Source organism: Argiope bruennichi, chromosome 2 (genome assembly GCF_947563725.1).
Source record: "Argiope bruennichi chromosome 2, qqArgBrue1.1, whole genome shotgun sequence".
Lineage (NCBI taxonomy): Eukaryota > Metazoa > Arthropoda > Arachnida > Araneae > Araneidae > Argiope > Argiope bruennichi.
Genome location: NC_079152.1, coordinates 132,444,827 through 132,458,567, shown reverse-complemented (window position 1 = coordinate 132,458,567; position 13,741 = coordinate 132,444,827). Strand labels below are relative to the sequence as shown.

Genomic DNA, 13,741 nt, shown 5'->3' with positions numbered 1-13,741 from the left:
TTCTGAAAAGTTTTAATCTCCTTAATGCCTACTATCACCGTTCTAAATTTATCTTTCGAGTTTCGGAACACCCTCTGCAAACATCGGTACCAACGTTGCAGCGATGTTTTCTGGCGCCCATTTAAGTTTTTCTTCAATATCTTAAAAATTCCTCGGTTTTCTCACTACATGCTTATAGCAAATTAAAGTATAAATTAGCAAATAAAAGTATAATAATAGCAAATAAAAGTAAGCTTATAGCAAATTAAAGTATAAATTTAAGTATCTTTTCCCGTTTTCAGTAATATAAGGCCCCCTGGATCATCAAATTGGTATGTTACATACAAGAAAAAAAATTTAAGAATGTAATTTTTAAAAAATCATAGTTAAATCATCTTCTTAAAATTTTTTATTAACTGTTTGCAGTTTCCAACAATTTTTGTACTCCCTATATTTTTGCAATTTTTACCTACTAAACCTAATTTGGGACCCTATGTTGTATGGTGATTTTTCATCCTCTTGATGCCTACTATCACCTCTCAGAATTTGTCGATCGAATTCGGCAATATCCTGTATATATAGTGCCTCCCAATTGAATTGAAATTTCTCAGCAGTTGCATGAACCATATAGTGAAAATGCAATGTCAAACTATCGCAAAGTGGTGTAACATGTTTGTGAACGGACGTACAGATAATGATGACGTTGATCGCGAAGGAAAATCAGCAACTGCGACAAATCCTGAAAATCGCTGCTCGCATAAAATTATTCTTACAAACAGACCCATAAGAACAGAGGAAATCTGAATTGAACTGGATATTTCTCATGGAAATGTGCATAAAATTATTGCCGACCAGCTTAAATTTCATGAAGTTTGTGCTTGATGAGTGCCTCGTCTATTGACGTCTTTCCTATTAATGAAAGTGTTTTGAAAGTACATTTGAATTTCTGCAATTTTAGCCAAAGGAAGAAAATGAGTTTTTGGATAAAACTGTGATCGGAATCTCAAACTTGAAACTTTCCTCTTCCGTGACTCGAAAGGTGATGATGATGCTGTTTTTTGACAGTGAATGTTTGTAGTGTGCTGAGTTCTTGCCCAAGGTTGCTGAAATTTATGCATCTTATTGTGAAACACTAAAAATATTACTATAATTACTTAAATACTGATGCCCATGTAAACTTTCCAAATGCATTGTGCACCTCCACGACAATGAATGGCCGGATGCAGCAAAACAAACGTGAGGTCCTTTGAAAAAGTTTTAAGCAGAAAGTGTGAGATAACCCTCCATGTAGTCCAGACTTTTCATTCTGTGACTTTCATGTTTTTGAACCCATGAAAAAAGAACTTTCGAAGCGACGGTATCACTCAACGGTATTACACGAATTCGTAAGTTAGCACGTAGGCACATTCAGTTCAAAATATGATGCGAATTTATTTTTCATGTGATAAAACTGTGTACCAAATTTTACTTAAGCAACTCTCTAAGTTATGGAGCTATCGAATTGAAGTGCAATCGGACATACAAATTTCCTGTGAATAGATTTCACTCAAAAATCGACAAAAATAAAGACTACGTGTCATCTACCTCTGTCAAAGCAATGAAAATAATAATTCAATTATTATTAATTGAACTATTATTATTATTGCTTACCCAGACAAACATAACTCCAAAAACCTTTTTGTCAAACTTTGGTTGTCGAATGTGTTCCATTTACTCTAGTTTCTCTTTGTATATGAGAATTTAGACACCCAAGAAACTATTGTAAGGTAATACATATCATTTAAGTACTTTTTATAAGTATGTGATCGTAATTTATTTTCCGGCAGATTGATATTTTCTTGTTGTGCATCGCATTTTGAGAAACGTATCAAATTTTTATGTGATGATTCCTCGTGCTGTTCAATGCATTTCAAGCCAGCTTCAACGATGCTTAGTCCATCTTCATGAGTGGCTTGAACATTATCGAAGTTACTTGACTTTTCTTCAACTATTGTTTTAAACTTATACTAATTCATCGCCCGCATTTTTCCACTTTCATTGGCGCTCGTCTATTCACAATCATTTTTCACTTTAACCTCCTTATATCTAGTAATATGCTTTGTTAAAAAAAAAAATCGTCTCTACCATCGGATTACGGATTAGACCTAATTAGTTTCCAGTTTCCAGTGGCACTTTGCTTACAACTTCTCAGAAATCGCGTATCTACTAATCTTTCAGGCCCGACTAATGCCAAAGCACATACTCATTAAATGGCCTACCAAACAATTGATACTAAAAAGAATGTGCTTTTTAAATATGGTAAATCCAAAGTTAAAAGTAATGTTGGGGAATGAAAATCTAATCTAATGCAATAAATTAACCTTCTTGAAAAAGTGAAACCCTTTCGTATAAACGTGGGAAGTTTTTTCTCCGAGGGACTAGAAAAAATATTCACAAGTAAATTACAAAAGAGCTTCATCACAAAAATGTGGATATTTTTCGACATAATCAGTGAAAAATTCAGCCGTTTTTCATATTGATGGGCCAATTTCGATTTCCATTTTCATTGAAAGTAGCTGCAAGAAATGTGATATAAAAATTTTATGTTCTTTTGAAACTCTTCCTTAGTTTGAAAATTATTTCAATTTTCATTTACTGAAGAGATAAGTCGCAACAATGACCCGAAGAGATCAGTCGCAGCTAAGAACGAAGAGATAAGTCGCAACTATGAACGAAGATTTAAGCCGCAGTTGAACATTCATCCTTCAAAGTTGCAATTTTTGGATACTCGTCAACAAGCTCATTATCTGTAATTTTAGCATTCCCCCTCTTCTTTCAAACTACTTGAAGCTCATTGACGAATATCTTTTTTCATATTAATTGATTTCTTGGTGAATGAAGTAGTCTGGCTTAAAGTCCAGTGTATATTTGATAAATTAATGACGGACCAGTGTTATTGTTTTTCTATATTTTTATTGACATAGGACAAGACAACACAAAAACATTATTATAGATAGCAATAATTTTTGTTATTGTGGGTTTCGATTCATACTTTGCACTGTGATTACCCACGTTAGTTATTGCCGACATCCGTGCGGCGTTTGCCAAAGAATGTTTGTTTTACACTCGTGATCACATGACCTGTTGGGAGCGCGCATGCGCCAACATGAAGAACTCGCTGTGTTATCAAAATAATTCTCATCTTGTGAGTATCTTCAAAGAAGAGGTAAGGCCAATGTCAATTTACTAATGACAAAGGTTCTCTTCTTCGAAATGGGGTCAGAGAAACTTGATTTTCCCGTCAGACACATATCTGAATCTCATTTCGAATTATGTTGGAAATCAACCATTTTTATACGTATGTTTCGGTGATAAATGCATTTGATTCACTAATATTGTTTCTTTATAACGTTCAGTCATCGAAGCTTGAAAAAAACGAACACCATCCCTCGTGAACATACATCAAGATTGGTATCTAAAAAACATTCAGTTTTCTTCCGTAACAGTTATTGAATACTCTGGAGTTATAGATTATAGTTAATATTTGAAAAGTATGAAAATTTTTTAATACATTTCAAAAATTAAAAATTGTAGTAAGTGACTTGATCTTTTTTTAGGTGCAGTTTTTGCTGGTGATTGCGTATATAATTATATCCGTTGGTACCGGCTGCGAGAAGATGACGAATCTACAGACATTTTATGTTTTTTTCGTCGTCAGCATTCTTGTTCTCTTCATCATTTTCTATAGAAACTCCTTCAAAAGAAAGAAGATTGAATAACGCACCAATAAACAAGTTGCGGAATCAAATTAATCACTGATAAAGTGTGTTCATTTCATTAAAAAAATTCTTTCTAAATATTTTGTTTTTATTCGAGTTTATTTCCTAAAAGTAGCTTTCGTGACCAACTAGTTCACTGTTGATATATTTCAGTTAAGTTGTTGAGATATAATTTCTTGTTAATGATTACATCACATAAACAGACATTAAAAGTGTGCTAATTCATTTGTTTTAAATATGTTCTGTTCATTGTGTACATGAACTTTCCTAATAGGTATCATTTCCATAACTTCATGGTGCAATTAAAAAATCAAGTATCTGGTTCCATTATCTCGTAAATTTCGCAGTACTGAAACTTCACTCTTTTATTTGTCATGAAGACTACGCAGGTGTTAAAAAGAATCCTTTTTTCCTTAGCTTTCAAGAATGGATGAAAATCGCGCTATTAAATATTTTATGAAGCCAATTACTTTGAACTAAAAACTAGATTCAAAAACTTTGAACGAATATTTATTTTTTGTTATTCCAAACATATATATTTTTTTAATTTTAAGAGGACCTAAAAATCAATTTTTGTATTTTTTTCGAAATTTTGATCCATTGTTAATAAATTGAAACTGAAAAAATTCTTTCTGAAGTGCATGTTTTCACATTCTAGATTATACGTTTAGCACATTATTTGATCTAGATCAAACTATCTGGCCTTTAAAGTGAATAACATTCAATTACACATTATTTATCTTTATCATTCTTCTGACCGCTTTAAGGACCCAGCTTATTCGCCGTGAACTTTGACTGCTTCAGCAAAATATTTCAGGCATCAAGTATTGATAATCATAAACAATATTATTAACGAAGTCTTACACCATTTTATTTTCATTTTATTATATATTTATATAATGATCGAAAAAAATCAAACTTCAAGCATATTAAAGCATTTTTGCTGGAATCAGATATTTTTTATAATTATGAGTACAGTAAACAGCATCGTTTTGTACTGAATTCAAATGGGCACTGAGAAGTTTTTTTTTTTTTTTGTAATTTATGCAATATGGTGAAGAGTTATTCAATATAAATTTCTCCAAATCATCATAAAATTCAGCTTTATTTTTGCTTTCAAAAGACATTAAATGACATGTATTGTAATATTTTACTTTGTTTCAGTTAACAAATAAATTTCTAAAAAAATTATGAAACTTTTTTTTATGAAATCTTTTAAAACTACCAACGATCATACCATGCTGAAAGTTTTCCTCTGATCACCCTAATCCTGCGAAATCATATTCAATGAAATATTCTTCACACCCACAATCTTTAAATTAAAAAAAAGGAAAAAAAGACATTTTTATTGTCTGCGACCAAAACTGATTGCGTAGTAAAGCTTTAAATATGAATATTTTTTTTGGAAAAGCAACAAATTCAAAATCTTAGTTAATCAGGCGGTAAGAAACACCGAATGTTGACTGGTATGTCTAATTTGAAATGTCCGATGGAATAATCAAAAATAGCACGTTTTCATAAGAAAGTAATGTTTAAATTTTTATAACTCATTCAGTTTTACTAAGACCGACGCTTTGTATAAAAATATAAAATTCGTTATTCTCAGGACATTTATCAAAACTGCAAAATTAGTATTATCATCTGAGAAAATGATGCTGTTTTGGTTTAAGGTTTTCGAAGCCTCAAAATGCACGTAGTTTGAAAAAATTGCCAATTTATCGCCTTTTGAGGTATTAATTCTTCGTTTCTTGGACTATTAGAAAATGGTATAGAAGGTTGACACATTTGGCGACTTATCGCCAACAAAAAGTTACAACTTGACGCAAATATCCATCAAGTATTCAATTCTCCTGTTTTCGTCCGAAGAAGGAGGCACAGAGAAGAAAATGGAATGAAAGCGAAGCAGGGAGGAGAAGTATAAAAAGTTATATATACAAGTTTAGCAAGAAATAAGTTAACCAATTCAGAGAGCTCTAAAATGCTTTCTATTGATCCAAATGAGATTATTCCAACACGAACAATCTCTAAATTATAGGGGAGTAAAATCGCTTACCTTTATTGTTTTGTTGGTGGGAATCTCTTTTTTTACATATTGATGGTGTTGTCTCCATCTGGTTACAGCTGAAAATCTCAAATTTCTAATTAGTGGCAGGTTCAGTGATTATGACTTAATTAATACGGGGAACTTGTCTTTAAGAAGAAGATTATTTAATAGCTACTTGATTATATGTTACATAATTAAGAATATATTTACAAATTAGAAGAGAATACAGAAACGCGTTCGTTGGTTGCCGTCAAAACGAGAGGAAGTCAACAAGCCCCTGGTGGCGAGAAGGGAAAGTTCCTTTCAGTCAAATCTGGTTCCAGTTAAGTCCTTGTTTCCGACATTTTTCCAACTTTGAGTTTCGTAGAGAAACTCAGAAACTCAAACAAATGAGTCCAGGAGAACACTGGGCTTTAAAAGCCGGACATAACGGGATCTTCTTGGTTGGCTCACATCTGGAACAGCATGAGAGCCACTAGATGTAGGTGTACCATCAGGAATCATCATTGTGGATGGAGAATCACTCTTTTGGAGACATGGGACAGCAGATTTTTCACTTTGGCTGATCTCAAGAAGGAAAAGTCTCTGGATTGGACGTAGGAAAGACCCAGATTTGGTCTGTACTTCCACGAGACGAACTTTCTTGTCTTTTCCAAGATATAATTTGATGACTCTTCCCAAAGGCCAATTTATTCGCTTGACGTTACTATCACCGATGAGAACAATGCCTCCTTCTTTAATTTTAGATTCATTACGAATTTTTGAAAATTCTCTAAGATGTCCAAGATATTCGATTCTGAAACGTTTTCTGAGATCTTGACACAATTTTTGCCTGTAGAAGAATCTTTTATTCTTTCTCTTAGCATCTATTTGATCTACATCTGGAACTCCTGTTTCTTTTGCATCTTGCAGAAACATAGCAGATGTTAATGCTATAAGGTAATTTAAATATGACAAAGGTCTTAAATTTATAATGCCCTCAGCATCACATAGTACAGTGTACAATTCTTCAAACTGTAAGGAGGTCTTTCCAAGAACTTTTCTTAAGATAGATTTCAACATACCTATAAGCCTTTCCCAAAATCCGCCCCACCACGGGGCTGATGGGGGGTTGAATTTCCATAGGATTTTCTTTACCGAGGCATATTCTTGTATTTTCCCCCAATCAACTGATTTCAGCTCATTAGAAGTACCCACTAAGTTGGTTCCATTATCTGAATAAATTGTAGCTGGTCTTCCTCTTCTAGAAATAAACCTTCGTAAAGCTAGAATAAAACTATCTGTTGATAAACTAGTTACCAGCTCGATGTGAACTGCACGATAAACTGCGCATATAAAAAGTACAGCCCAACATTTGGTTTTGTTTTTCGAATATAGTGGTCCGCACAAGTCAACTCCTACTACTTCAAAAACATAAGCATCTCTGACGCGAACTTCGGGTAGTGGGGCACTTGCTACTTCTAATGGCCGAGATGAAAAACGTTGGCATATTACACCTTATTACTTGACGTATTGTCTTCCTGCTTTTTAAGATCCAATAGTTCTCTCTTAAACTCGACATCAAAATCTGTATCCCAGTATGACAAAGTTCAACATGCTTTTCAAAAATAAGTTTTCCGATAACATCATGCTTTGAAGGCAGCAAAATTGGAAATCTAAATTTCGGTAGATCACTTCTTTGAGAAATTTTGTCTTTACTCTTAACAAACCATTTGAATCCAGGAATGTCTGTAAGTTAAGTTTTCCGTTCCCCAAAAAACATTGACTTTGAACTTGTTTTAAAATGAACTTTTCTGCAGCCTCTACTTCTTCAAAATCTAAAGTGCCGCATTTTCTTCCTTTTTTCTGGGTTTTAGTATTTTTATAAAAACGAAAAATCCAAGCCGTGATTCTGGTCATTTTTCGGAAAGAAGATACCTTAGAAAAATACTCTAATTGCTCTGTCGTGGTGTTAGTGGCAGACACAATAGATTTTCTTTTTTCGGAGTTTACAACGTCGAAATCTGCCATAGTTTCTGAAACAGGCCAATCTTCTATAGGCGTTCGCAGTCAATTTGGACCGTTCCACCAAAGAGACTTCACAAGTTCCTCTGCATTGGAACCTCGTGATGGAAGGTCAGCTGGGTTTAATGTTCCATTTATGTGCCTCCAGTTTTCAGGATTAGTGAGTTTACGGATTTCCAGTACCCTGTTGTAAACGAACGTGGCCCAGTTCTCATTTCTTTTGATCCGATACAAAGCATTCATGGAGTCAGACCAGTAGAAGATTGGTATGTTCTCAAGTCCAAGTTCGGAGATGGTTGTTTTTGCCAATCTAGCTCCATTTGTGCAGGACAAAAGTTCTAGGCGTAGAATAGAGATCTTTTTCAAAGGAGCAACTCTATTTCTAGCTTGTATTAACTGGCACGACGTGCTATCAGCAGATTCAGCTCTCAAGAAGATACATGTAGCGTAGGCACTCTGACTTGCGTCACAGAAAACATGGATGGAAAATTTGGAATCTTCTGCAAAGTCCTCACGTACACATCTTGGTATTTCAAGAGCATTCAATTTCGGTAATTTCATCTTCCAGAGTTCGAATATTTCGGTTATCAGCTGAGAGAATTCAGCATCCCATGAGAGCCCCAATTTCCAACATTCCTGCAACAAAGATTTGGGCTCTAGAGTCACTGGACAAGAAAATCCTATCGGATCAAAGATTCGATGAACGGTTGATAGGATTTTTCTTTTTGTAATAGTTCCCTTACCTTCTTTTATCAAACTTTTCAAATCTAGAGATATAGTTTCCTTTGGCAAATTCCACAGAAGTCCAAGAACTGGAACCTTTCGGTCTTCTTGCATTTCTTCAGTTTTGTCTTCAATAGGAGAATGATCCCACCCTCGAAGTTCAAACATGGAAGTAGATAATAGTGCTTGCGATTCCGAAATAAATCTAGCGAGTTCTTCTTTTCTGTTGACGCTGAAAACACAATTATCAATGTAGAAAGACCTCATAAGTTGCTGAGCTGTTTCCTTGAGATGATATGAAGCGTTTTTTAAATGAAATTCTAATGTAGCTCCCAGAAGGAAAGGACTGGAGGATATTCCGAACACAACTCTTTTGTGCTGCAGGATCTTGATATTTCCTTCTTTTCCTCTATCCTTCCATAAAAATCTGAGATATGGTCTATCTCGTTCTTGTAATCCAATTTGCAGAAAGGCCTTCTTGATGTCAGATATCACCCCATATTTTCCAACACGAAAGCGATTTATGAGAGATGGAATGAGTTCAACAAGATTTGGTCCCTTTTCGAGGCAGTCATTAATAGAAGGTGCATTCTTTTCTTTAGCTGAACCATCAAAAACGGGTCGAACTTTGGTCGTCGAATTCTCCGAGAAGACAGGATGGTGAGGTAAGAAATGCTGTCTTACTTTGATTTCTTGCATAGGATCAACTTCTTCAATAATACCCTCACTCCGTCAATCCTGAAAAACATCATCATAATTGACCAGCTTTTCGGCACGTTCTGAGGTTTTAATACAACTGTTAAGTCTTCGTTCAGCTATCTTTCTGCCATCAGGAAGAGGTGGATGATCATGTATCCACGGTAGACTGACAATGTAGCGCCCCTCGTTATCTCGTGTTACACTGCATTCAAAATGTTCCTTAGCAGCTTCTTCTAGTTCTTTTCTACTTTGAGTTTCCGCAGGTTCATTGATATTCAATGTATCATCCCTCCAAAGATCGGATATATTTACGTCGTTGACAAGTAGCGACATTAGCATGCTGGAACTATCATTTTTATTAATTCATTATTTTCCAATAACTGTTCAACCTAACTTGGTGTTCATCGCAATTAGATCAGGCGAAAGTTTTTTAATTTCTCCTGTAAATAATCTGGCTGCTGTATCTGCCCCTAATAATATGTGAATCTCATTGGGATCGTTTTCATACAAAGATTTTCATCTAAGCAAATATCACTAACAAATATACCCAAATGTTTTACATCTTCGATGTTTTTAGAATCTAATTTGGGAAGAGAAGTGCAAATTTTATTCTGATCCATTACTTCTACATTACAACAGAAATTATTTTCTGTATTACGCTATTTAATGGAATACATCTTGTGGTTTTCCCGCCTTTTCGGTCCTCCGAAAAGTTTATGAGTCACCGTTTGTTTCCCAAGACACTTCAATTTCATTACATCCGTTACGTATTTGCTGACATACGACCTCTGGCTCCCGAGGTCAATGATCGATCTAACATAGTGTTTTAAATCATTATTTTCGACGCTAACAATTAAAGTCTGCAGATAAACCTCCCTGGAACATAGATTATTCGCCAACACGAAATTTTCATTTAAAAGATTATTCTCATCCTTACTTTCATTCAAATGGTATTATTTTTCGAAACAGAATTATCTTGATTGCATAATATGGATAAATGTTTTTTACCACAGAGAGTACAAGCTATTTTTGACCTACAAAATTTAGCAACATGAAATTGCTTTGCACAAATAAAACACGCAGCTTTTTCAGACAGTATACGTTTCCGTTCTTCCAAACTTAAAGTACGTACGTATTCACAATCAACTACATCATGAAATTTATTGCAGAATAAACATTCCGGTGTTTTTATTTTTACTTCAAAACTGATCAAATCTGAACTGTTAAATCTCTTTGCAGTGGAAACATCTAGGATTATTTATTTTTCCGCTCGATGAATCATAACGCAACGGGGGAAATGAATACTTTTCTTTTTTCGAACTCACGGAAGAAGCATACATTAACGATTGTTCTTTTGCTTTCAGCTGAAGAGACAGGAAGTCGAGCAATTCATCTATTTCATATTTATCCGATTTCATGCCTTTATTATATTCTAAAACGAGATCGGGGGGAAGGCATTTTAACAGGATAGGGCAAAGTAGGTTTTCGTAGGTTTCTTTCAAAACTTTAAGAGATTCAAGAGATAGGATTTCTGTCTGTATGTTATCAAACATTTTTTGGAATGATACAATATCATCTGAGTTCTTTAATGGGCAGATACGCAGTAAATTATTCAAGTGGGTATTAATGAGAACATCTGATCTTCCGAAGCGTTCTTTAAGTAATTTTATGGCGATTTCGTAATTTTCTGGTGTTAACGCAAATCCTTCTATAGTACTAGGGGCAGAACCACCTAGGTGTGCTTTTAAGTAATTAAATTTACTGACTTCACTTAATGAATCATTTTCATGTATGGCTGATTCAAAGGAGTTCCAAAATGAAAGCCATAAACTGGATTGCCCGTAGAATTTAGGGATGACGAATATTTTAAGAGCGGTTATTACGTAACCAATATCAAAAAGTCACAAATACAAGTGATCAATACTTTTCAGAGATGGGTGTGATTCAAATCCTTGATACGATCTTACTGATGATATTTCGATTACAGGTTTTGGATCACGATAGAAAGTAACAATCGATACGATATCACTAAAATTTGCCGGAACGGTGATTTTACCGGAAAGTGCAAGGCTTCGCTGGAAAGTGCGAAGTCACCGCTCCACTTTACGGGAGTGACCGATATTCGTATTTGATGATTTGATTCCATACAGATCATTTTTAATTGCTCGTGACATGATTGACTTTGATTACATGTATTCTGTTTACTGCTGGCGCCATCTATTGGTAGACTATAGGACTAAAGTAAGCATTTTAAAGAAATGACATATATTTTTAACTCACCTTTTCCAGAAAATGGTTCACTCTAATAAATAAATTAAATAAATAGTTTTGAGAAAAAAATAAAATTTAAGAAGTAAGCTGAAACAGATAAATTAATTCAATCACACGTTACTTAAATTAGTAAATTAAGTATTAATTACAATTAATAAATTTTATATTTAATATTAAGCAATAATTTTTAATTAATAATATGATTGAAATAACAGATATTTGGAACGCATATTTAAAAATAACAATAGCAATATTATTTGTTATTGAAAAAATCGTGGATTATTCATCTCTAGTAGAATTTAGATATCGCAAGTTTTGGCAATTTAATGTTCGATGATTCTTTATAACAGGAACTTGAAATCTTCAAGGAATCAACATTTTTTGTTCTTTCGCGTATTTTTTTGGCCACTCTAAATTTCCAAGTTATAATTTTTTGGGTGTATTCCGCTACTTCTTGTACTTCTTTTTCTAATTTGTAATCAGAAACGAATTCTTCAATTTGTGAATCTAGATTCTTTAATTCGCTTGACTCAACAGCAAGCTGCTCTAACATATCGACATTTACATCTGTTTTCGTTAGTTCTGTTTCAATAGTTTTACAAATTTTAGTAAGAGATGTTCTCAATACTCCCCGTTTCTTTCTTAACCTGCCACTTTTATCGTCCATTTTTAGAATTGAACAGTTCGGAATTTATATTCAGTAAGATTCATTAATATATAAAATCAATAATAATAATAAATCAGTTCAAAATTCTAATATAAATTTTTCAGCTCTAAATTAGAATAAACCACAACAATTATGCCGACAGGGATGCCAATTAATATTCCAACACAAACAATCTCTAAATTATAAGCAAGTAAAATCGCTTACCTTTATTGTTTTGTTGGTTGGAATCTCTTTTTTTACATATTGATGTTGTTGTCTCCATCTGGTAACAGCTGAAAATCACAAATTTCTAATTAGTGGCAGGTTCAGTGATTATGACTTCATTAATACGGGGAACTTGTCTTTAAGAAGAAGATTATTTAATAGCTACTTGATTATATGTTACATAATTAAGAATATATTTACAAATTAGAAGAGAATACAGAAACGCGTTCGTTGGTTGCCGCCAAAACGAGAGGAAGTCAACAAGCCTCTGGTGGCGAGAAGCGAAAGTTCTTTTCCGTCAAATCTGGTTCCAGTTAAGTCCTTGTTTCCGACAGAGATAAAATTTGAACTACAGGTTATTGAGATGACGCGCTTTACATTTATTAAATAAAAAAATTAGTACAAAACTTCAGGTGGCGTTGGCCGTTAGGTTCCGTTGTAATACACATAAAACCATTCAATATGGTTTATAATTGATAAATAATGTAAAATTAATCAATATGTTCTCCTTTATTTTCAGCAATATTCTTTAATCGGAGAAAGTAAGTTTCCCGGAAGTAAGTAAGTTTAAGTTTACGTAAGAGTAAGTTTGACGGGATATTAAGAATATCACACCGAATGTTGTCCTTCAGATCTGGAAGAGATGATGCCTTTTGACGGTAGATAATGTCCCTCAAATAACCCTACAACCAAAAGTCGCAAGGGGTGATATCCGACAAACGATGAGGAAATGCTATTGGGAAATGACGGCTGATAAATTTTGTTTCTGTGAAATAATGTGTTAACAATCGCTTTACATGACGATCAAGATGAGGTGAGGCACCGTCCTGCATGAAATTGATGTCTTGAAGGTATCCACGCTGTAGAAGAATTGCGATTACAAAATCCTTCAGCATATCATCGTACCGTTGCCCTGTGATGGAACAGGTAAGGATTCCATTTGAAGTTATCTCTTCAAACAAATACGGTCCAATGATAAATGTAACTGTAAAACCACACCATGCTGTCATTTTTCAGGATGTAAGAGTTGTTCGTGGATAACGTGATAGCTTTTCTCTGCCCAAATTCGACAGTTGTGGGTGTTAACTTGCCCATTGAAGCAAAAGTGGGCCTCATCACTTCAGAGAATGTTGCATGGATAAATTGTGTCAACCATCATTCGAGCAAGGAAATGAAGCGCAAAATTTTTACGGACCTCTATGTCCCCGTCCTGGAACAGGTCCACAGACTTGACTTTGTACGGATAAAAATGCAAAATCTACCGTACGATTTTACGTACAGTTGAATATGGCATATCGAAAACACGGCAAATTCACACTATTATACGGCGACTGATTTCTGGTTTCAACGAGCGCTGTCGCGATATTTTCGGCGCTGGAAGATGAGAATTCT

General features: G+C 34.3%; 3 protein-coding genes across 3 annotated transcripts in view; 1 reads left to right on the top strand and 2 right to left on the bottom strand.

The window, feature by feature from the left end:
- The window catches only part of LOC129962431 (uncharacterized), a 32,202-nt gene extending 28,449 nt beyond the window's left edge, over positions 1–3,753 (top strand). The window contains exon 6 of the mRNA XM_056076202.1: positions 3,576–3,753. Coding sequence (XP_055932177.1) covers positions 3,576–3,706 — 131 coding nt within the window. The 3' untranslated portion in view covers positions 3,707–3,753. The remainder of the gene's footprint in view (positions 1–3,575) is intronic.
- Positions 3,754–6,162: 2,409 nt separating this feature from the next.
- Positions 6,163–6,843, bottom strand: LOC129962339 (uncharacterized). Its single transcript, XM_056076086.1, has one exon. It carries the CDS (start codon positions 6,841–6,843, stop codon positions 6,163–6,165), a length of 681 nt encoding a protein of 226 aa, XP_055932061.1.
- A 987-nt stretch (positions 6,844–7,830) lies between these two features.
- Positions 7,831–9,207, bottom strand: LOC129962338 (uncharacterized). The gene has a single exon (XM_056076085.1). It carries the CDS (start codon positions 9,205–9,207, stop codon positions 7,831–7,833), a length of 1,377 nt encoding a protein of 458 aa, XP_055932060.1.
- Positions 9,208–13,741: the final 4,534 nt, after the last annotated feature.

Bases quoted from the DNA above. Each gene is read 5' to 3' on its own strand.
- LOC129962339 (XM_056076086.1), bottom strand. From the start codon at position 6,843: ATGTTGAAATCTATCTTAAGAAAAGTTCTTGGAAAGACCTCCTTACAG.
- LOC129962338 (XM_056076085.1), bottom strand. From the start codon at position 9,207: ATGCAAGAAATCAAAGTAAGACAGCATTTCTTACCTCACCATCCTGTC.